The following is a 23,951-nucleotide window of genomic DNA, read 5'->3' as shown; positions in this document are numbered from 1 at the left end:
GCTGCTAGTCCCATGCTTGCTTCCTAATGGTCTATTCTGTTGGGATGCTGGGATGCTGGTACCTGAGGATGCACCAGATGTGTAGAGAGCTCATAACAGATGCTAATTAGTGGTGTGCAGCCATGTTCCATATTTCTATCTTACATTTCTATTTGATTCCAAAGTAAGTAGAAAGTGAAAGATCTAATCAGTAGATGGTAGATTCCTTTCCCCGATACTCTTATTCAATATAACGATGCCGGCAGGTACAGTACAGGTAGGGGCTCGCACTGCCATTTCCCTGTTTCTTAGATTCAGTAGGATTTGATTTAGGAGGCTCCTGGGTGAAATTTCTCCATGCCTCAGTTTCCAAGGAACGTACAGCCTTCATAGCCACCCAACATCAGAAACCCAGGCTACTATGTTGCTGACATTTCTTTTCCTGGTCTCACCCCTCTTCCGATCCCGCCTGTTAGTATGAAACAGCAAAGGGGCTGACATCCTGATCAAAATAAGAGCTCTGCCCTTAGCAGTTCTTTATGGAGGACAGATTTTCTTTAGATTTCTAAGCATCATCTCCCTGGGGGAGTAGCTGGGAGGGGGGGCCGTGAGCCCACCTTGAGGATCCACTAATGAAAAGTGGTGGTAAATCTCATTAGTAGCTCTGCACAGTTCAAAGCAAAGCCAGTTGCAAGGTCAGGTCCTAGAACAGGGAAGAGAAGAAAGGATAGTTTTCTTAGTCCTATGTCCTGAAAAGGCAGGTGTGGAGGCCTGTGGAGGCCTTGGTCAGCCTCAGTAAAAAGTGAATTTTACAGCACACTGCTTTTTCAGAAATCAAGAGCATTTGCCTGAGAAAGACCCAGTGAATGCTTCCCGTCTTTCAGCTTTCTCCTCCTCCCAGTATCCCACCCATCGTGGCTCGTTGTCAACACCATGGTTTGGATCCGGGTCACCAAACTCACCCGATCCCCTTTCTCAAGGGCCTTCTTAAAAACCCTCTTGGTCCACTTCCTAGCACAAGAATCATGTCTGTGTGTGTGTGTGAACACTGACCTTGTGACCTTGTTCTTGGATTCAGAGTCCTGGATATAATTTCCCCCTCTCCTCCCACTGCCAAGGGTTATACACCAGGAACAGACATGTAGACACCATTGGCGTAGAGCCTGCTTGAATGTGCTATGGCTGGCCCCTGTACCGCAAGGATATGAATAGATGAGGTGTTTTGTAAACACAAACCTCAGCTTTTATATGGCTGTCAGAGGACCACATCTGTGAGTCACTCAACAAACACTTAACCCCTTCCAAGAAGGAATCAGGGTTCTATGGATATCCATTGGGAATAAGAAGAGAACAGGGAGACAGAGAAGCTGGTACCCAGACATGAGAAGATAAGCTTTATTACAGCCAGCTCGCTGATAGCAATGTGGTTCTACTTCCTGTGTCCCGTTGCACTGATGTTCAAGAAATTGGGAGGAAAGATTCTAAGACTGTGGGCAGGAGGGGGGCATGTTGTGATGGTCTAGTCAATATAGTAGCTTTTGCATTTTGAGACAGGGTCCTGCGAGGTATTTCTGACGGGCCTGGAAGTTGCTATGTAGACTAGACTGGCGTCAAAATTCTTTTTTCCAAGTGTTAGCATTGCAGCAGGTAACCACCATACCTGGCTACTTTTGTTCTATAAGAGATACAGGTAAAACTGGGTCCGATGCCACATGCCTGTAATCCTAGCACTCAAGAGGCAGAAAAAGAGAGAGCGACTGCAAGTTCAAGGCCAGCCTGGACTTATATAGCCAGTTCTAGGCCAACCAGTGCTACATGTAAAGACCGTTTCTCAAAATGAACAAAATGAAGTAAGAAGAGGGTGTCTCCTTTAACATGACTGTGCTATTTCAGGCCTAAGTAAACTCTTTACAGCAGTAATGGAAGGCACTTTATCTGTGGGGGCACTGCAGGAAGTGAGAATGTCTTCCTTGCCTCCTCCACTTGGCACGGGGCCCAGAATGGTGCCTGAGTGACAGACACATCACAGCCCTTGAAAGCATATAGAGAAATCCACAGGGCCAGTGACTTGTCTTCTCTTGGCTACTATTGCCGAATTACAAGTCCAGGCGCTCAATTTTCCATGCAGGTTTCCTTCATCTCAAATTGAACATGACAAGGCGGTATCTCTTTGGTCCTGTCCATCCACTGGCAACTGTCATTTGTATTAATGTCCCTCTCTTTTTCTTTGCCCCTTCTCCTCTTTCTGCCTGCCTTCCTGCCTTCCTGCCTGCCTCCTCCTCCTCTCTGCAGGTTCATTTGCTGAAGGACCAGTTGGCTGCTGAGGCCCAGGCACGGCTGGAGGCGCAGGCGCGGGTGCACCAGCTGCTGCTGCAGAACAAGGACATGCTCCAGCACATCTCTCTGCTGGTCAAGCAGGTCCAGGAGCTGGAGCTGAAGCTGTCGGGACAGAACGCCAGTAAGCCAGGGAGGGGGACAGAACGCCAGTAAGCCAGGGAGGGGGACAGAACGCCAGTAAGCCAGGGAGGGGGACAGAACGCCAGTAAGCCAGGGAGGGGGACAGAACGCCAGTAAGCCAGGGAGGGAGACAGAACACCAGTAAGCCAGGGAGGGTCCCACCCAGCTTCGGGGTCTGTGTGTGAGCTTCGGAAAGCAAACGGTTGCCATGAGCCCCGGGATGCTGTGCTTGGAGCCTTGATGGCACCCTTTTATCTCAACAGAACAGGCAGCACTGTCGTTAGCCTTTACATCTCATAAATAAGGATTGCAAGGCCAGAGTGCGTCTTGGCTGCCTTCTACCCACCACCCAAACTTGACCTTGGAGGTCCCTAGAGAGACTGCTACATGTCCACCCACTCTCACCTTGCAGAGAGCTTGGTCACCATGCCCATTTCTTCCTCAGATTTCCCAATGAAAATATAGTGAGTCTATATGGGGTATCACGTTGTGAACTCTGCGGGGCCCACGAACTTTTTTTTTTCTTTTTCTTTTTTTCTTTTTTTTTGATTTTTTTTTTTTTTTTTTTTTTTTTTTGGTTTTTCAAGACAGGGTTTCTCTGTGTAGCCTTGGCTATCCTCGAATTCACAGAGATCCACCTGCCTCTGCCTCCCAAGTGCTGGGATTGAAGGCGTGCACCGCCAATGCCACCACTGCTGCTGCCGCCGCCGCCACCACCGCCAGGCACCACGAACTCTTTAGTAGTTGATTCTCTGGCTCACCAACTCCTTAGTAGTTGATTCTCTGCACTGTATAGTCACAACTCCGTTACACAGAGAAATGTATGTCCATTTAATTGATAAGGTAGCTGAGTGAGTAACTGCCAGTAACCAGCTGTGCTGGTCAGTAACTAGACTGTATAGTCCCTGGTCTGAAAGTCTTTGCTGCCCGTATACCAGACACTTCCAGGCTGAACTGGAAAGCGAAAGGCAGTCTAGCTCCAGGCCTTCATCATAAACTTGCCTATGGGTAGATTCTGGGCGTGCTTGAAGTCTGTGTTGACTGTGGGCTGACAAATACCTATTTATTGATCAACTATTACAAAGCTTATTACCCTGTAGTGGAACTGAGGGAACAAACTCAGAGAGGTTTAGTAAGTAGCCCAGAGTCACACAGTTAGCAAACTGTGAGTGACACCTAGATTCACACTTAGACTTCATGGCAAATCTAATGTTTTTCTAACTCTACGGGCAGTTCCCCAAAGCTACCCCCCTTAGCTGTTAAACAGTCCAGCCCATTGAGATTCCTCAGCAGTAATCAAGAGACAGGGCTGAGTGACTGAAAGGTGTAGCCGGGAGGCACTGTGTGTAAGCCAGTGTCCAGATTCCTCTCTTACAAGGTTCTGCTTTTACTCCATACTTGGCGTGTGGCTGGGTCACTACCTTTTCTCCCATCACAAATCCACTACAGAGAATTCAGCAGCCTTCCCGACCCTCCAAGAGCTGTTCCCCTGCAGCCAGGTGCATCTGTCTGATGTTGCAGGCGTGGAAGGGAAGGAGTGCTTGGTTAAGATGTAAAACCTAGCAGCGCTGCTACTACAGAGACAATCAAGGAAGGACCCTTTCAGGGTCCTGCCTTGTCAGAGCCAGGGCTTTCCAAGCTACAGGGTTAATAGAGAGGACCGCACATTTAAAGCCGCGCCTAACACTGCCTCTCCTTGTCCCCTGTCCCTTGTCTCCCTGCAGTGGGCTCCCAGGACAGCTTGCTGGAGATCACCTTCCGTTCAGGTGCCCTGCCTGTGCTTTGTGAACCTACCACCCCTAAGCCAGAGGACCTACACTCACCGCTGCTGGGTGCGGGCTTAGCTGACTTTGCCCACACAGCGGGCAGCCCCTTAGGTAGGCGTGACTGCTTGGTGAAGCTGGAGTGCTTTCGTTTCCTCCCGCCCGAGGATACCCGGCCAATGGCGCAGGGTGAGCCGCTCCTAGGTGGCCTGGAGCTCATCAAGTTCCGAGAGTCAGGCATCGCCTCAGAGTATGAGTCCAACACGGACGAAAGCGAGGAGCGTGACTCGTGGTCGCAGGAAGAGCTGCCACGCCTGCTCAATGTCCTGCAGCGGCAGGAGTTGGGGGACAGTTTGGATGATGAGATCGCCGTGTAGGTGCAGGGCAAGGAGCTGGCAGAGGTGATGCCAAGGAGGTCAAGTCTGCCTGTTCCTGGCTGGGGACGCCCAGGGGAAGGCGCTGCTGAGAGTAACACCCAGGGCAGAGAGTGTAGGGTTTCAGAAGAGGGTCGTGATTTTGCTTTGGAAGGTAAATCGGGAAGAAATTGGATTCGATTCTCGGAAACGGGAATCAGCGCCTCCATTCTGCTGACTGAAGGGGGCGGAAGCAGAGCTTTTGAGGGAAGGGCCTGCTGCTCTCGCCACTATAGTCAGGTTCCAACCAATCTGTCCCGTGTTGCCTCAGTGACCCACACTCTCCTGTCTCTGTGGTGCACGCCATAAAGGGAAAGCCATGGGTACCTTCTCTGGTACTTAGTTTTTGGATATCAGGATGCTACAAATTGCCTAACCCTCTCTTGAGCTATAGGAGAATTCCTTCCCCAAGCCTTGGCTGAGATTGTAGGGGCTGGATGCCCTGGGCTGCTGGGCAAGTGAGGCTGTCTATGCCTTTCAGAGAGTGTGGAGTTGACAGGAGTCGCAAGTCACAGTGGAAAAACTAGGGAATTTCTTTATCTGGGTGTTGGATGTTGCCTCTGAGGAAGCCATGATTGTTAATACAATTCAGGACCCTGCTGTGAGATCCCAGGGAAGGACAGCTGATAGTCACTTAGGTCTGAAAACCCTGCCCCAATCCTCTTGCCTGCAGCCCAGTTCATATAAATGAGGCTAAGAACTACCCTAATACCCCCTTTCTGGCCTTAGGGGGCGTGCCTGCCTTTTGCAGTACTATACCTCTGTGCAAGTCTCAAAGACCCAGAGGCCCCTGCCTTACCTCTCTGCCTGTCCCCTCCACTGGGCAGTAGTGGCCAGTTTTTACTGAAGAAGAAGAAGGAAGAGGAGGAGGAGGAAGAGCAGGAGGTGTAAGCCAATAGCTGAGATTGTCTACCCTTTAGAATCACTGCCACTTAGATCCAATCAGGAACCACAGCCGTGCCACCCCAGGCCATCTCTCTGTGGGTACATGCCTTGAGCACAGGTGTTAAAAGTGCAACTTTAACCATCTAGGCCTTGCCTAGGGGGGGTCTCCACTCAGTAATAGGCTAGCTAGGCCCACGAGAAAAGTTGCTTTGCCCCTTGTAAGACCTTAAGGGGTTAATAGATTTTTTTTCAACCCCTGAAGAGAGAGCTGAGACATGTTCAAAGTCATATGATGGGAGGGGGGGGGTCTGGGAGGAGGGTCATGTTCATCCTAGACGAGCTGTAGGCCAAACTGCAGTGTTATCAGAGGGAGAGCTGGTAAGGATAGTGTTGCCCAAGTGGAGTTCTTCAGGCGCAGCTTTGCACTGAAATGGTGTCTGATTGCAAGCATGGCCCCTTCTTACAGCCACAGTGGGGTTTCCTTTAAACTAAGCAGTCACGTTAAAGGGAATTAACACAGCTTTATGTTATTACTCTCTAGTGCACCAGGGCATTGATTATAGTAAGGTGTGTGTGTGTGTGTGTGTGTGTGTGTGTGTGTGTGTGTGTGTGTGTTATGGACATACTTTTGGACTTGCGAGAAGTGACTAGAAAGATTTCCAGGGTGTTCAGATAAACAGTAACGTCGCATCCTTTTCCCACCCTGCGTTTAGTTGAACGGGTAGTATTCTGTTTGTTAATTTTTTAATTAGCCACTGGAAGGAAGTCCACATACACAAGGGAGAATTCCAGATGTGAGGTCCACAAGACTGAAGGGACAGCTGGCAGGAATCGAGGTAGGCTAAGCCTGTCTAATTGACTCAATCCCAACCCAGCGTCCCTTGAGTCTAGGACCTTTGGATCCAAGCTTTTGTGTATCTGGAAGAGTGGGTAGTCTGTTTCTTCAAGGTCTACTTCCTTGAGCCAGGGGGCTCCGGGATAAAATCAGAGTCAAGTGGAGGTGTATGGGCGTGGGCAGGAGGGCTGTAGGATGGCATGAAGAAAGAAATGGGCAAGATAACAGTTTTTAAAAGCTCGTGGAGGAAAAGGAAGACATGGAAGTGAGATGGAAGAATTGGAGAGAGTAGTTAATGGGTGGATATTGACTGAGACTTGTACAAGACTTTTTGCCCTTGGTCTCTGCCTTCTTTCTCCCTGCCTTTCACCTTTCACCTTTCACCCTGCCTTCTTTCCCCTGTCCCTGCTTAAGGCCTTCCCTGGAGAATTCATTCCTGTGCTGTATCCTCCCTAGTTAGAACCAAATCTGGACACACTTGGTATGTGGAAATGAGAGTCAAAGAGCAGATCTAGGGGCCTTGCGGGGGTGGGGTGTCACCAGCCACCGACCCTTCATTTAGGCCAAGGGTAGAGACAGGAAATGTTGCAGACCTGATTTCGCAGCAGCAGCAGCAGCAGCAGCAGCAGCAGCAGCAGCAGCATCCTTCCTTGCTTCTTTCTCTGCTAACTCAACTCTGCCTTCCTCCTTTTCATCCTTCTCCCCTGCCCTATGTGGAGGGCACATGGACACCAGGGATTCCTCGTTGGTGCCTGTGCCGGGTGCCAGAAAGCTCTTGGGCACACAAGGCTTCATAGTTGCAAAGGTAGGACAGAATTTCTCTGCACAGGATGGACTGCACATGGGAACTGAAAGCTATATTCCTTCTATTCCTGCTTATATCGATGCTGTCTGTAAAAACCTTCCTGAGCCTCGCTCCTCTCAGCTGACCTTGTTTACGAGTTGTATTCCTTTATTTACTCGTTGCTTGATGGCTTTCCTGTACCCTCCCTCCCCCACACCCCCCCCCCAGCCCTCTGCTTCCTAAAACTGTCATTAACTGTTGGATCAGCTCTCTGGGAAACTATTCTGTTAATGTAAGTGCACTTACTCCCTGGATGTTGTCACTAGTTAGTGGCTTTTGCTAAATAAACCTTTCTTATTTCTAAAAACCTTTCCCATTGTCTCTACTTGCTTCTTCTATTTAACCTGCTCCTTCTGTTCCTTTCCCTTGTACCCACTTCCTGAGCCAGGTCACATCAGCTCTGGGACAAGATATAGAATTCATATTCCCCAGAGAGGAAGAGCAGAGTGGACCATCGGTTACAGGCATATGGACCAGCTGTGTAGGGTTAGACTACCCACTGGTATTAACTGGTAATAGTTTCACTTCCTGGGCAGGGGGTGTTGGTGGGGGAGGCATTTGACAGTGTCTGGATACTTCATTCTTCATAGCTAGGGAATGAATGTTTTGGGAATATAGAGGGCAGAAATCAGATTTCCTGCCACACATAGGACAACCCCAATAAGGAATTATCCAGCCCAGACCATTAAAACATAGGTCAGAATGCCCCAGCCAAAACCCAGTTTTTTTGGACTCCTCTGACCCCAGGTATTTTCAGACCACGGATACTATTAGCACATGAGGGTGGCAGCAGTGAGTTTGGAGCATAAAAACACTGTGCCATTTTCTACCACAACAAGATGAAGATTATACAATTTCACTGACTCCTGGACTCCGTGTCTGAGATTTCTATTTGGTTGGTGCCCAAATGGGCCCATTCCAGTCAAGTACAGGGAACAAAACAAGCTCATCCCAATATCTTCCCAAAGGATCATAGTATCGAGGACTCACAGAGGAACTCTGGGCACAGAACAGAAATGAGAGAAAGGAAGAAATGTTGCAGCAATGGCCTGCAGAGTCTCAACAATTGCAGCTCATTTGAGAGGCTTTTCTGACTTCCAAAACCTGGGACTTTGGCTGTTCTGGAGGCAGGAAGCTTGTTAAGCAGGTTGCTTTATCAGGCCCAGGCCGGAGGGAAGACTGGGAAGGCTGTTGACCATGTCTCCACTCCACCTTTTCTCCTCTTGACAGTGAAGTGATCTGGGCTATTTTCTCACCTGTATACTGGGATGGTGTATGCCACACGCAGCTTTCATGAGAACGTACAGCGTTTTAAAAGCCCCAGCAGAGGGTGCTAGCGCTGCCCCAGGGTACAGTAAAGTTTGCATTTAGTGTGCTTCCTCCTCTCCACTCCTGTCCTAGAAATTTTCCTGGGGTTATGATGACACTGAGTACATTAAATGCAAGAAGATCCTCAACACCTGCTGGATAGTAATGAGCCTGTGCTGTGGTCCCTCAGCTTGGCCTGTAGCGTCTGCTTTCCCCCTTGGCTATTTGGGGTGGGTGATGCAGAGGCCCTAGAACAGGGAGCAATGGGCTTGGCTGAGGAATAAGAGCCAGTTCCATAGGCATTTGGTAAAACCAAGAGGGGCCTCTCCTGTGTATGTTCTCCCTGTACTTGCTGAGGAGCCCTGTCAAAGGGTCATGACACATATGCACGGTCACACCCATCAGCAGCCACCTTCCAGACTTAAGTGGCTTTTCCAGTTAAGAAACAGCATAGGTGGAAGAAAGGCGCATCAGTCACTTGTCTTCCTTGGCAAATGGTACCCAGGGAGTGATGTCAGGTTGTGACCTTCAAATTTCAGCTCTTGAGGCCTACAGTCAAACACTAGAGTCCTGCTAAGTAGAGAGGGCACAGAGAAGGCAGTGAAAAGCAGGGATGGATGATGGACCAGGGTGGTTTTCATAGGAAGTTAAGTGACAGGGATTTGAGCAGAGCGTTTCTCATGCTGGGGAGACATAAGAACTGTACATGATATTTTAATAACACAATGAGAGGCAGCTCTACTAAAACCATAAAGTCAGGCTCCAGGAAGAGTCACTGTGTATTATAGGAAAGACAGAGGAGGTACCATGCACATGATTAATACCAAGTCCCCAAGAGGAAATGCAGAGTCATCTTTCTGCTTTAGATTGGCAGAGAGGCTTGCCCTGAAACAGAGTAAGGATTGGGACTGTCCGTGTGGTACATTGTGTGGTGACAACACATAGTGTTGTCACATGATTACCTGCCCGTTTTGACATGACTCAAAATGCCATGGAAAGCTATCCCCTAGGTTAAGCATTCTGCCCGCTTCAGCCAGAGGTACCCACTCTGAGCAGTAGTCATGGTACCTGTGGTGGAGATAGCCCACCTTCCTTGTCTCTCCTCGCCAGAGCTTTACTACCCTCAAAAGGTTAATATCTAGGATGCTTTCAAACTGCAGGCACTACTCTTTGTCCTCAGTGTGGGCAAGGACTAACCCTGCAAACCAGCACCCTGGAGCAGTGGTTTTTACCTCTGAACTGCTTCATTCCTAACCTTGGAGGATCCTTAGAGCAAAAGGTGGCTAGGCTCTTACCCCAGAATTTCTGAGTTGAGTAGGACCAAGTGGATTCTAAGAATTGTGTCTCTTATTAGTTCCCAGTGGCAGCCACCACTGCTAGTCTGGGCACCTTGCTTTAACTGCCACTTAGAGGATAGTCTCAAACTATTGGTTTTTCTTAACAGAAAAGAGAAAAGGGGGAGGCAAAGAGGTGGGTCTGGTGTTGCTAAGCAACCACTAATTGAAGGTGATGAAGATTTAGTAGGTACCAAGAGGATCAGCAGATAATGGAGGGTGACCAAACTTGACCAAAAAAAAAAAAAAAAAAAAAAAAAGGCTATGACTAACTTTGAGTTTATTGTTATTTCTCTAGAGGTATAAGTAGGCTTCATCCCTATTTACCTGAGGTGTCAGTAGACTACTTGAAGGCCTGGCAGCTGCCCAAGGAGATCCTCTCTCCTGGCCGGGCCTTCTGCTCCTTGCCCCAGAGCGTTTTGAGCTTTCGGTAGTACACCTTGCAGCTGAAACCTTCCTTGAAGCCCCCCTTGATGTGGCTCTTGAGGGAGTGTAGAGTGGGGTACATGCGGCAACAGGCTGCACACTTGTAGCCATTCTGATGGGCTGGGTGCCACTTGGAAGCCACTAGGATGTCCTGGGATGTAATAGAATCCAAGCTATGCTTGGATTTACTGTTGGCCTCCCTGGGGTATGTGTTCTCGTGGGAGGAGGAGGACGAGCAGACACTCTCAGCTACATCCTCAATAAGGCAGTTGTCCCCTCTTCCCTCTTCCCGGTCCACCTCTGGGAACCCATAGGCTTCCAGGGAGCTCTCTTTGTCTGTACATACAAAGTAGCTGTAAGGGGAAAACCAGGGCCGGTAGATGGTGCAGTTCCGCCTCAGCTGCTCCCCATTCTGGGTGTCCCCCAAGTCTGCAAAGGAAAGGGCAGGGTCTGAGTCTGGGGCCGAGGGCAGCGGGCAGCGAAGCAGAAGTGGCTAGAAGCAGTCAGAAGAGGCAGACAGACAGGCGGACTAGGCATAATCTCAGGGGGACTTGTGCTCCAGATAAAGATGGGATGGAAAAATGACAGCCTAAGACATCCGTTCCTGCTGCCGCCTTTCTCTGCTGATGAAAATGTAAATCCCTGTAAACATCACATGTCTGGGCAGGAGACTGACCCTTCCCTGTGTAAAGACACCTTGACTCCTCACTCCTATAAAGATAGGCAAGAGAAAGTAGCCATCGGATATCTTAATCTTTCTACCACAAGTGGTTTGACTACCTTGCCGGCCACACTGCCCATCCTCATCCATCCATAGATTGCTCAGACAGAAAGCTTCACGTGAGCTCTTCACGTGAGCTTCAAGTACGGGACTGAGGAGGCAAGCAGCCCTCATGGGCCTGTGAGCCTCTCCTGAGGGAGGCACAGATTCAAAGGCAGTATGTGGAGTGGTCTTTCAGAGATCCGTCCCTTAGGGGAACAGCCCCTGTTCCACTTTAGCGTCTCACGGGTCCCTGCCCAGAAGAGAAGGCCTCACATGGTGAGAGTAGCCAGCTATGCCCCCACGCTGGAGAGCATCTGCTTGGGGTCTGGGGTAGCAGGAGCTGAGCTGGGCTGGATACCTCAGTGAATACCATTGCCTTTGTGGTGTCTGGGTTACAGATGAAAGAGGAATGAGCTGAGCAGGATTGGGAGTACTCTTTGGGGAGCTGGGGGGGGGGGAACTCCCAAAGACATATTTTAGAGGTTCACCTTCTATGTGCTGTGTGTAGGGATCTCAAAAGTAATGAACAACCGTGGCTTCTAAACTCAAACAAGCAGGCCTATTGTAGGCAGTGTCCCAGAGAATCACAGGTGGGGCTGTTCCTTCAGACGTACAGAAAGATCCTCTGGAACCCAGGATGTAAGACTTGGCCAGGCCAGCGGTGTGTTGTAGCAGTAACGGGCATACCTAGCGTGAATTAAAGCCTTGGTTTCAAACCTTTCTCCTTGGCCCACCCCCAACCTGATACCTCCTGTTTTAACACGAGTAACTTCACTCTCTCAGGACTCTGGACACAGGTTCCAGGAAGGAAGCTCTGGTCACGGCCCACCTAGGCATGTCGCATGATCCCTTAGGAGAATGAAAAGCAAGCCAGGTTCTCAGTTGAAGGATCTCAAGCCCTCAGCCAGAGGCAGGCATGTGGACCCTTGCTGTGTGTTGTGCACAGCAGTAGTTACTAAATCTCAGATGAAAAGTTCACTTAAGAAAAGTTTATGGCCATCTAGGCTTGAGGGGTAGCTCGGTGGTCCTTGCCAAGCACACGTGAGGCTCTGGCTTCGATCCCCATCACTGAGCTTGAAAGTGAATCTGCCTTAACCTCCTGAATAACTGCTAGGCTTTTAGGAGATAGATTTGAAAATGTTCTCTGTAGAGGCAAATTGATGTTTAGGAGAACTGCCACAGCAGTACAGCTCAATTCCTGTGCACATGGGAATTCCATAGAATTAGTTCTCAATTGTGGGTTGTGACCCATTTCACAGGGGTCGCCTAAGACTATCAGAAAACAGATATATTTACATTACCATTCATAACACTAGCAAAATTATATTTATGAAGTAGCGACGAAAATAATTTTAGGGTTGGGGTCACCACAACATGAGGAAGTGTATTAAAAGGGTCACAGCATTGGGAAGGTTGAGAACCCTAAAGGATCTGTTCCAAACCATTGCATCTGTGGAGGCCTGAGTGCCAGCCTTTCTCAGCTTCCAGGTGACGCTCACGTTGAAGAGCCAGGGTCACACCTCAGCTGACAAGTCTTCACCTGTCTGCCTTTGTTCCTACCCATGATCATCAGTTAGCCTAACTGCACTAACTAATGTTTTTTTCCTGCAGTTGAAGGCCAAATTAATGCAAGCACGTGCTCTCTATGTAGACAGACCACTGCCTCAAGATTTTGTGTAGAAGCAGGCCCTTGGGGGAAGAAATGTGACAACAAATTATTCCCATCTGTCCCTTGCAGAGATTTTGAAACAGCAAGACTTAGCAGTAATGCAGTCTTTTGAAAACACACATTCTCTCCATTTAGTATTTAGCTTTCTCAACCAATTGTGATCCTATAGCGTGACCTAACAGGATCATGTATTTGAAACAAAACTCAGATAGGTTTAATGAGCAAAATCCCACATCACTTTATAGTCCTAGTGATGTCAGCAGTTACCTGGCAAGCTGGTGGCAAGCGAGGACATGATATCAGGAAAAGCACTCAGGGCAGAGGAAGAGATGCGAGGTCTAGAGATGCTGAGGAGTGAGAAGTTCTCCATGGTCTGGCCACTGTAAGGTAATGGAGGTCACCCGCCTGCTCCTGAGATGCTGGCCAGGTTGTCAAGGCGATAAACATTCCGCATGCAGCTGACATCACAAGGTCCCATGATTCCATTAACCAGTTAGGTTACAAGTTTGAGAAATGGATGTAGGGGCATTTTGTTTGCTTGTTTTGTTTTTGTATGCAAGACTTTTCCCTTTTTAAAACTTAGCTACTTTTTTGTTTTCTTTTTAATTTTGAATTTTGAGTCAGTATACAAAAGATTACCTATCATTATAGAATTTTTGAACAAAGTGTGTTTTAGTAGATCCTTCTCCCATTTCTACCCCAACTCCTAGCCTCCCAACCCCCACAACCTTTCCCAGCACCTTTCTGCTTTTGTGTTACGTGTGTCCTTTTGTCCTTTTCCACTTTCCTTAGCATCTCACATACCTTTTAATTATCTCTCCATCTCATTCTAGGGTTTTTTTTCTGGCTTTACCAACCTTTATATACATACATACATACATACATACATACATACATACATACATACACACACACACACACACACACACACATCACATCACATCACAAACTAGAACCTGCACAGGAAAGATGATGCCCAGCTTTTATCTTTTTTAGTTGGGTCATCTTGTTGAATATTATACTTTCCACAGACAGACTAATGAAGCAGAGTCCTGGAAACAAACTGGCAAAGCTATAGCCACCTAATTTTTAGCAAAAGTGTGCAATGGGGAGGAAAAACAAATAGTTCTAGCAAAACTGGATATTTATCTGCAAAAGAATAAAATTAGAACCATTGTCTTTCAGCCTGTGCAAAGGTCACTTCAGGGTAAATCAGAGGCAATTACAAACCATTTGAAATGCTGGAATTGCTAGAGGAAGCATAAGGAATACACTTCAAGGTATGGCTGTAGGCAAGAACTTTCTAAACAGAACTCCAGTGACTCAGGAAATAGCCTCAGGGAATTACATGAAATTTAAAAACTGCTACACAGCAAAAGAAGCTGTCAATGGAGTAATTAGGTAGGCCAGAGAATGGGAGACAATCCTTGCTACCTGTACTTCAGGTGTGGGGCTAAGAGCCCAGTTTTTGTTTTGTGTTGTTTGTTGTTGGGAGGTGGGGTTCCTTTTGGTTTTTTGAGACAGGGTTTCTCTGTGTAGCCTTGGCTGTCCTAGACTAACTTTGTAGACCAGGCTGGCCTCGAACTCACAGAGATCTGCCTGCCTCTGCCTCCCAAGTGCTGGGATTAAAGACGTGCGCCACCACACCCGGCTTCCACATTGTTTGGTTAGCTTGTCCATTCCTCTGTAGCCTGTCTTGGCTGAGAATACCCAGCAAGAAGGAAAACTACTGTAGAGCCATTTACAGTGGCCTATTTTCTTTATGATTGTCACGTCCCCTGTGTGTACATTCTCATCCCTCTGAGAGCCTCCTATCTCTGGCAGTGACCACCTCGCTTTTCTTCTCCCTTATTCTTCTGGCCTCTACCACTCAATATTTGTGTTGTTTCATTTTACTGGCTATGTTGTTGGGCATGTTTCTTAAAGTACACTTTGAGGAAATAATCTGAATTTCTAAAATTCACAAAAGTTAAAATTTGTACCGTATACTGTACAGCCAGTTTTCCTGTTTTAACATTTTATCCCATTTTGTGTTATCAGTTCCTCCACCTGCTATCGTGTGTGTGTGTTCACGTTCATGTGTGTGTGTGTGTGTGTGTGTATGTGTGCATGTGTGTGTATGTTTGTGTGTGTTAGTATCAGTCAGTCATTGGGTATAAAACCGTCATGGACTTTGTGCATGATGGGTGAGCACGCTGCCATTGAGCGACATTTCCAGTCCTTACGTGTGTTTTGTCTGCTTATTTGTGTTCTGAACTATTTGGAGGTAAGTTACCCTACATCCTTTCATACCTAAAGACTGGGGACCAGATCCTGTCTCTAATAGAAGGTGCTCTTCTAGGCAAGTGGCTTCTTCCATCCCATGTTGCTCACTGTAAAGCTGTAAGTGTGCTGTGTGACTGTGAACCCCAGGGCATCCTCGTTTCTTTCCCCATGCCTTCTTTCCCCATGAAACAACCTGGCACCCTAGTCTGATGCAGAATAAGAGTGAAAGGTGATTGTGACACTTGGAAGAGAAGATGCAGGTGCCCCATGCTGGGCCACCACAGCCCATCAGCCTAGACACGTAGAAGGGCTTTGACTGTAAGTGGTGATGTGTTTATACTGGCTACAAAAGACAGTCTCCTCCTAAACTCCACCTGTGCCCATCCTGTAGAACACGTCTGAGCATTTGTTCCCAGCTACCCAGCTACTTACACATTTTAGGGAATAAGGGAAACCTAATGTCCCTCCAATTTCTCCACATAGTCCGCTTAGAAGGTTTACATTGTAAACTGAACTTCAATATTTCGGCGCCTCTGAGGTTGTATGGCCATTTTATTTGGCTGACCATAGTGTCAAGGCAAGCTCAGGGGACTGGGAGTCAGGATACATGAATCTGAGTCCCCTTCTCCAGCAGCTGCCTGTGTGCTGGGCAGCCTGTGCCACTTGGCTTTTCCATACTGTTTCTTAAGACTGAGTTAGAGTGAGGAGTGTCTTCTGGGCCACAGTGTAGCAATTTACATGTGAAAGGAGGACAGAGGTGAGCTACATGCACAGGACCCAAGGGACTTAGAAGTGTTCCTGTTGCCAGCTAGGTAGATGGAGTTCTTATAAATGGCGGTCCAAAATGTTGGGAGGGGAAACTGGGGAGGCTGCAGTATTGTCTTTGTGTTGCTTTGAAATCACAAACCTGTTTTGATTGAGCTATGGGGGAGTTTATGGGAACTTGGCTGTTTCCGGGTTGGCTGCACTCCTGTGTAGCACAGCCTTTGGCCTGTGTTGTTGCTGATGGCTCAAACAGAAGATAACCCTCTCTGAAAGTGGTTGGTCACTACATAAATGTGTCTTTCTCTCATTTGTTTCCCACCTGCTTTTCGAGCCCTTTTCTCGGACAGGTAAGAGCCCATCTTTCTCGCAGATGGCTTATCTTCCCGGATGTCCCCCTCTGCTTGAGTGTGTGCATGTGGCGGGGTGCTGTTGGGAGGGCCTCCCAGCTGGGACCCAGTCATTTGTCACGCCATCACCATCGTCCTCTCCATCACCAAGACGAGTGCTGAGGCTGAAGGGACAGGGCGTGAGAGGCTCCCTGTGGGCACCACAGAGGCCCAAGACAGAGGCCAACTTCTCAGAGACAATGGTTTCTGGCCTGACCTCACAAGCCCTTGGGACCACTGCCACAAAGAGGGCTTGAGTGGCTCCTGAGACCGTAGTCACAAGTCTGGAGACGGTCTGCGTGATAGCCTTCTTCTGTCAGCTCATCACTGAGATGTGGTTAACAATCCACAGAAAAGTCAAATTCACAGTGATTTATTAAATACTTGTTGTTAGGCACGCCCCTAAGCGAGGCCTTATAGATCGATGGTGAAAGCACTCAAGTTCTGTCACCCCTTCTGAGGGGTTTCCCATTCTGTTATATAGACGAGGTGCACTTCACAGAAATTGAGGTAATGATAAGGAAAGCATATATTAGGCTCATGTTAAATTACTGAGGAGCTTAGAGTCTTTCATAGACTATATTATAAAAGGAGAGAGGTAGTACAGGAAATCCAAACGAGGCATCATCTAAGCTGCTTATTAAAGATATGCCTGGAAAGTAATAGACGCTCACTTTGATGGGCAATTTTAGCATTTCCGGTGTTAAGAATGAGTGTGCTTAGCCAAGCGATGGTGGCACAGGCCTTTAGTCCTAACACTTGGGAGGCAGAGGCAGGCGGTCTCTATGAGTCTGAGGCCAGCCTGATTTACAAAGCCAATCCAGGACAACCAGGACTATTACACAGAGAAACCCCGTCCAAAAAAAAAAAAAAAAGAAAGAAAAGAAACCAACAACACAAAACAAAAACAAACAAACAAACAATTTGTGTATCTACTCTGAAAATATAAAGAAACCACCAGAGAGATATGAGGTTCAACAAACAGGGAAGAACTTCCTGCTCCTAACACACACCCGTGGAGCACTGCAAACAATTCCCTTCTGTTGGGCTCACTTTCTGGATGGGGGGGGATGGGGGGGGGATAGTGAAACCAGTTCCCAAGTCACCTCTGCGAGCTTGCAGAGTGCAGAAGTAGAGAAAATGAGAAGGAGCTGAGTCATGATAGGCAGATTGACTATGTCAAAGGGTATGACATGGAAGGACATGGCACGCTGAGGAGAATGATCAGGAGTGGCTGTAGGGTAGGCTGACAGCTCTGCCAGTGTGGTGGATGCGCATCTGGAGTCCAGGCAGCTTGCAGCTTGTCCCAAGTTCCCTGGCATATCCCGGCCACCAGAGGAGGCTTGAGGAGCTGTCCCCCTATGGTTTGCAAGGCTCCTCAGAGGTGAGGGCCATGGAGGTCCTCGCACACTCCTTCCTGTGGCTTTCTCCCTGCCACCCAGGGAATCCTTCACCTACAACTTATCTAGGGTGGCTGACCCAGTTAGGATCTCACAACTCAAATCACAGAAAGTGAAGCATGCCCTCCCCCACCCCCAATACCCTAGTCTGGAGCTCAGCAGTGCCGGACCAAAGAGACTGAGCATATGGACTTAGCTTTCACATCCACAGACCAACATTGAAATGGGTTAGAACAGGAACTCAAACAGAGGGGGCTGGAGTTGATGCAGAGGCCATGGAGGAGTGCTGCCTACTAGTGTGCCTCCCATCGCTTCCTCGGCCTGCTTTCTTATAGAATGCAGGACCACCAGCCTAGGGATGGCACCGCCCACAGTAGACTGGGCCCTCCTCCACCAGTCACTAATTAAGAAAAGGCTTTCTAGGCTTGCTTACAGCCCTATCCTATGAAGACATTTTCTAATGGAGGCTCCTTCCTCTCTGATAACTCCAGCCTGTGTCAGGTCGACATAAAATTATCCAGCAAACAGTGTGTGAGCAGTGTAGTACAGAGCTCGGCGCTTCAGCCATGTCAACAACAGACCTCAGCGCTTCAGCCATGTCAACAACAGACCTCAGGGCTACCATCTTGTCCTTCATAATTCTCTGCAGGCAAAGTGAATGTGGGCCGTTTGCTTGAGATACTCATGGAGTACCTGCTGTGTACTAGGCCCAGGCTTGGTGTTGAAGAAACACATACAACGATACATGGAGTGTGATCTCAGCCTTGGGGATGTTTCCCTTCCAGTAAGCTAACCCTCAAGCTAACTATTCGAGCCATACAGAGGTCCCAAGATGGCTCTTTCCCATAGCTATCCCATGTCCCACGTAGAAGAATGAGCCATATACTCTGGGTCAGAAGACCTGAGTTCTAATTCTAGCTGGCCAGTAACTGGTCTTGTGACATCAGGACCACAGTTACTACTCTGAGCCTCTCTCTAGTCTGCTGAGCTCCTTCATAAGATAAGGTTCTCATGGGGAGCAAGTGAAAGCATGGGTTTGTCAGGACATGTGTGCTTCTCACCAGTAGCAAGTTCTTGTCCACGTGGCACACACTGGGTCTGGCTGACGGTCTGGCTTCCATGTCCACAAGCTTAGCTACTCTCCCAAGTTCCACTCCATAAGAGCTTAGGAGCTGCTGGCCCATATCCCATGGACAGGATGTGTCATGAATCAGGCCTTCAGTAGGAAGCTCCCAACCCAGAATCCTCATCTGCCATGCCTACAGCAGCCCCTGTCCTCAGTGCCTGAGAACGAGCTCAACATGTGCCCCCCAGCAGTGTAAACATGTCACATTTCATTGATTCATCCTCATTTTCTCTGTACTTCAAAGGGCCTGGTGACCCCAAGGCCAAAGAGGTCAAACTATGAGTCAAGAAGGTTGGGTTAAAGGAATACACTTGACTTTTCATGACTGGAGTCACTCACTAATTAACCCCAGGTGGGAAAAACAACAAACCTACCCTGGACAGTTTAAATGCATCTTTACTGGAAGTTTCCAGAAAGTTGTGGGGTGATAAACTTTGGGTGTGTTGTAAAAAGGAGAGCCAAGTGGCAAAGTCCAGGGTCTTACTCCATCCCACTTACACATCTCATTTTCCTTTGTTCATAGTTGACCACAGCATGTTTGAGAACTTGAACACAACCCTCACTCCAAAGCTGCAATCCAGCCGTTCCTTCCCCCACCTGTCCAGACCTGTGGCCCCAGGCTCCATCACCCCTGGCTCTGCAGAGCCAGGAGGACCAGGACTGAGGGTGGGCAGCAGCCAGCACCTTAAGAACCTGGGCAAAGCCATGGGGGCCAAGGTTAATGACCTCCTGCGAAGAAAGGAGTCTTCAAGCCTGGGCAGCATGGGTGTGACGGAGATAAACAAGACTGCCGAGGCCCAGCTGGCTGGTGGGGAAGATCTGGCCTGCGGAGCCTGGCTGGGGGATGAAAGGTGAGTCCTCTCAGCCATCTGCCCTTTATCCCACTTGGAGAGGTAGGAACAAGGACAAATCTCAGTCCACTCAAGAGAGAACAGATCCAAGGAAGGGATGAACATTTGTCAAAAAAAAAAAAAAAAAAAGCAGTTGGCCTGTGTTTGTGAGAGCCCACTTCAGCCTTTGTAACCAGAGAAATACTTTTCTGCCTTATCTCTGCTTCACTCTGTAGCTCAGGCTGGCCTGGAACTCACAGTCCAGACTGATCTCAAAGTCATGGCAATCCTTCTGTCTCAGCTTCCCCGAGATTGTCAGTGTGAGCCACCCTGCTTTAAAAGATATATTTTCATTTGCAGATGACCCAAGTTTAGAGAGGTGGCAGTTAGTGTTTGGAACTGAATTCGAACCCTGGTATTACCCCAAAACTCCTCACATGGGTTCTGGTGCCAGCTCTTCCTCAGAATGGCTCAAATAGACTTGAGTGCCAGGTGGGGAGGGAGAAGCCTGATGCAGCTACTTCCGTCTCTGTCAACAGCACTTTCCTGGGCCTTGACTCCAGCACCCGTAACTGTGATCTCACGTGCCCTTTAATGGGGCCCGGTGCTTGGGTTCTGAGATGACTCGCCTCCCTGGGATCGTGGTCCAGCCTTACAGAGGCAAGACTTTGTGCTGCTCTGAGCACTGACAGAGGAGGGAACCAGCCTCCTAGCTGATTGTTGTGCTAAAGTTGCAAAGACCTACATCCTAAACCCAGAACAGGAGCTCAACTGAGGAAGCGCTTGCTGTAGCGGGTGGGGGTGGGGTGAAGGGGGGTCTGGTTGAGGTAGTTGAAGGAGCAGGTGGAATAGAGAATACAGAACATTTATAGACTGGTACCTCACTATCCATAAAGCCTAAATGTTTATGATCGTGGACTTGCAGGTCAGTCCAAGAAGCCTTCCCTCTGCTGGATCCTCCGCCTCCCATAACCCGGAAGCGAACCCCTCGGGCCCTGAAGACGACCCAGGACATGTTGATTTCATCTCAGCCCGTCCTAAGCAGTCTAGAATACGGGACAGAGCTGTCCCCTGGGCAGGCCCAGGACTCTCCACCCATTGCTCAGCCTGTCTCTGCAGATACTTCCCGGCCAGAGTCTACCATTGAAATGGGAGATGCGGGCAAGGCCCTGCCCAATGGTGAGGTGTCCCTGTTGGCACCTGATCTCATACATAAGAACCGTCAGGAGGAATCCAAGTTAAGGGCAGCTGAGTGCAGAAAACCCTCCTCCCCTGGCCCCACTGAGAGAAATGGCCTCAAACTCAGCTTGAGCCCTGTCAGCCTGGCTGAGTCCTGGGGGAACAGCAGCCCACCTCCACAGCCACGGACCTCCAGCCTTGACAATGAGGGTCTCCACCCAGACCTGCTGTCCTTCGAGTAGTGACTCTTGTCTTCCCTGCTGAGCACCCTCTTCACTTTGTCATCCACTACACACAGGTCCTTTGTCCCAACTCTGCCACACCCCATCTTCCTCGTGGAAGGCCCAGCAGAGCCCACTCTCCACCTGAGGTGTTGTGGGACCCACTTAAGGAGTCTAGAATATGGGACAGAGCTGTCCCCTGGCAGGCCCGGGACTCTCCACCCACTGCTCAGCTATCTCTGCGGATACTTCCCAGATAGAGGCTACCACTGAAATGGGAGACATAGCAAGGAGTCTGCAGAATGGCAAAAGGACACAGGGGCATCTCAGATCCTGCTGCTCTGCAAGCTCCCCTGGCTGCTGGAATTCATCGTCCCTCGGGCCTGTTTCAGCTTCCTACTGACCTACAGGGCCACCAGCCAAGGAAGACAGATCTGGCAGGGATTCTCTGTCTATCTGCTCAGATTCACACGCTGTGTGGTCTTTCACCCCTCCAAGCCCTGGTTCTGTCCCTTTCTTCTATAGCGGCCCAGAGCCTCCCTGCCTTGAAGGGAATACAGCTAGGGAAGAATTGTAGGCTTTGGCCTGATGGTGGGACCTGGCCTGGAAAGCTACACCCTGACCACAACCTTGCCACAGTCCCTTTCAGCTGTGTGGACCCCTAGCCACCATCATCTTTCCTCTGCTTCTGCCTTGGGGCCAGAGGAAGTGTTTCTGAGGCTTATGGCCTTGGGAGCTTCCTCAACATTGAACCTTGTTACCCAGCATTCCCAGGGTCTTCTCGTTCAGTTAGATGCGCCCCTACCTATCTGGCTAGGCACTTGGGCTAATGATATGGGCAGCCGTGCTGGGGCTCCTTGGCTTTGTGTGTGTGTGTGTGTGTGTGTGTGTGTGTGTGTGTGTGTGTGTGTGTGTGTGTGAAGACAGGGGTAGGCAGGCCCCTGCAGAAGCAGCAGAGAGCAATCTGGTGTTCAGAGGGAATGTGGTAACACAGGAGCCAAGAGCGGAGATTCTAGAAAAGAAGGAAGTGAGGGACTGAGAAAGGCATCGCTAAGACTCAGAGCAGCTTTTCAGGCTACTCCACACCAAGAAGGAGGCAGTGCGGGGGGGGGGGGGCGGGGGGGACCTGGGAACAGCACGTGTTAGAGCCAGGCTGGAGCATGTTTGAGACTGGAATGTGGTGAGGACTGTGTGGACTGTGGTGGCAAAGCCGTTGTCGTTAAGTGAACGTGTTTCTTTGTGCTTGTGCTGAAGTTGCCTGGATCCCCGCCACAGCACCGGGCCTGCCCAGATACCCTGAGCCTCAATCCTTTATTCAGGTAACAGCCATTCTCCTCTGTCTCTGGCAGCGGGATCTATGTAAGGAACCAACAAGGCTTATCAACCCTTCACCGGTGCCTGCCTTCCAGGTTAACTTGCTTTGTATTCCCTTCTCCCTGCAGGGGCCCTATCATGCTGTCTTCCTGTGGCCAGGAGACTCTGTAGTGATCCCAGCCACAAAGACCTTTGTAGCCAGAAGAAGACATCCCTATTCTTAAACAAGGAGACCAGAGCCCCCCGAGGAGGCTGGGGATGCTGCAGTCAGCCAGAGCAGCCCGTGCGGTGGTCCTCTTGCTTGCTTGGCTTCCCCATCTGTGACACTGGGAGACCCAGGTCTCACTTCCCAGTTTAACATCACCAGTGTTTCTGCCTTCCTCCCAGCCAGCGGACATCTGAGCTAACTTCCGCAGAACCAGAATAAGAGGCCTCAGCCAGATCCCTGGGATGAGGTTTCCTTTTCATATACTTGCTTCAGCCGTCTCTGCCCTCCAACCCTCTTCTCTCCCCGCCATCTTCCATTGCCACCGAAAGCAAGGCTTCTTCCCATGCTCTCTGCAAACTCCCATCTCTTCCTTTCAGATGAGAATCCATGCAGTCAGGCATCTGAAGGCCCTAGTGGAGCAAACAGGACTGGTAGCACACAGGTAGCACATGTGCCTTACACCAAGAGCATCCCAAGGATGTGACACCTGATCCTAAAGTGAGAGAAGTCCTTAGGACTAGCGTTTGAGGACCTGTTCATTTTCCCAGAATGATTTGGGATATTACCCAAAACAGAGAGAGTTTGGGCTGTAGGGTAGAGGGTCTAAGCATGCACCAGAGAGCAAGCCTAGTGTGGTCTGAGCTCTCCATACCAGGATCTAGGTCTGCTTCTCTCATGGGAAGTTCAGTAGGTAGCTGTCCTCTGAGTGATATGGTTGCCTAAGGCTGACAGCATGAGGCTTGCCTTGCTTAAGACCCTAGGATGCTGCTGGAGCCTTGGCCCTTAGGCCCAGGACTAAACAAGAGATCCCATCCTATTTGTCCCAGGCCCCCTGAAAGGGGATGTCCTGTGTACTTGAGACTTGGACCTGATGTTCAAATAGGTGTCATGGATGCCTGCAGCACCTTCTAGGATCTTGACCATCCCCCGTTACAGGAATGACATTGCTACCTCGGGAAGCCCTCTGAAACTGAGCCTTGTCTTAGATGCTGCAGATACCGCCTGGTGCTGGGGGCTAAGTGCTTCCCCGGGGACCAGCACGAACAAATTTCTCCCAAGTGCTTAGACTCACATCAGCTCTTCCATCTAGTGCCCCTTCAGGCTCACTGACCATCTTGGCAGTGTAAACTGCAGCATGGCAGCCTTCACAGTGAATCCAGGTCCTCTGCAGCTTGGCTGTTAGGTAGCTTGATCTGCACAGGGCAGAAGCAAGCTAATGGGGGAGAAATGAAGGGTCTAACTTCTGTATCTATTTCAAGAAGCTGGGGCCTTGGAGCCTTTTTCTCCCCATTTCTTTCCAGCCCCATTGTACATCCCTATTCAGCCTATAGCTTTACCTTGATAGATCACAAAGAAGCTTCCAGAAACAAGGAAAGAACGTCTCTTTTCCTGGCCCCAGCCTACACTTCTCTCTAGAAATGTATCTGTGAATGTTCTGTTTCTGGAAGATACGAAGACACAAGTTTTTAATCCATCATCTTTTAAAGAACAAGTTTGGCCCCTTTTTGAAAGAACAAGATTATATAGTTCTATTCTTGAGTTTTAGAGAGTTCATATTTATATTTTTAGAGATTTTTTTCT

At 49.1% G+C, this 23,951-nt stretch overlaps 2 protein-coding genes across 4 annotated transcripts in view; one reads left to right on the top strand and one right to left on the bottom strand.

The window, feature by feature from the left end:
• The window catches only part of Nos1ap (nitric oxide synthase 1 adaptor protein), a 288,416-nt gene extending 267,545 nt beyond the window's left edge, over positions 1 to 20,871 (top strand). For 2 of the 3 annotated variants that reach the window (XM_051147818.1, XM_051147817.1), the window contains exons 9-12: positions 2,272 to 2,437; positions 4,161 to 4,313; positions 19,142 to 19,469; positions 20,374 to 20,871. In XM_051147818.1, coding sequence (XP_051003775.1) covers positions 2,272 to 2,437; positions 4,161 to 4,313; positions 19,142 to 19,469; positions 20,374 to 20,869 — 1,143 coding nt within the window. In that variant the 3' untranslated portion in view covers positions 20,870 to 20,871. Of the gene's footprint in view, positions 1 to 2,271; positions 2,438 to 4,160; positions 4,757 to 19,141; positions 19,470 to 20,373 lie in introns of those variants that run through there. The other variant, XM_051147819.1, reaches the window with a different exon arrangement.
• On the bottom strand, positions 10,162 to 13,046 carry Spata46 (spermatogenesis associated 46). Its single transcript, XM_051147820.1, has 2 exons — positions 12,944 to 13,046; positions 10,162 to 10,673 (listed from the first exon to the last, which is right to left on the bottom strand). The coding sequence occupies exons 1-2, from the start codon at positions 13,044 to 13,046 to the stop codon at positions 10,162 to 10,164; spliced, it is 615 nt and encodes a 204-aa protein (XP_051003777.1).
• Positions 20,872 to 23,951: the final 3,080 nt, after the last annotated feature.

This window comes from Acomys russatus, chromosome 6 (assembly GCF_903995435.1).
Source record: "Acomys russatus chromosome 6, mAcoRus1.1, whole genome shotgun sequence".
Lineage (NCBI taxonomy): Eukaryota > Metazoa > Chordata > Mammalia > Rodentia > Muridae > Acomys > Acomys russatus.
Note: the sequence above shows the minus strand (reverse complement) of the source record. Positions and strands in the feature narration are given on the sequence as shown.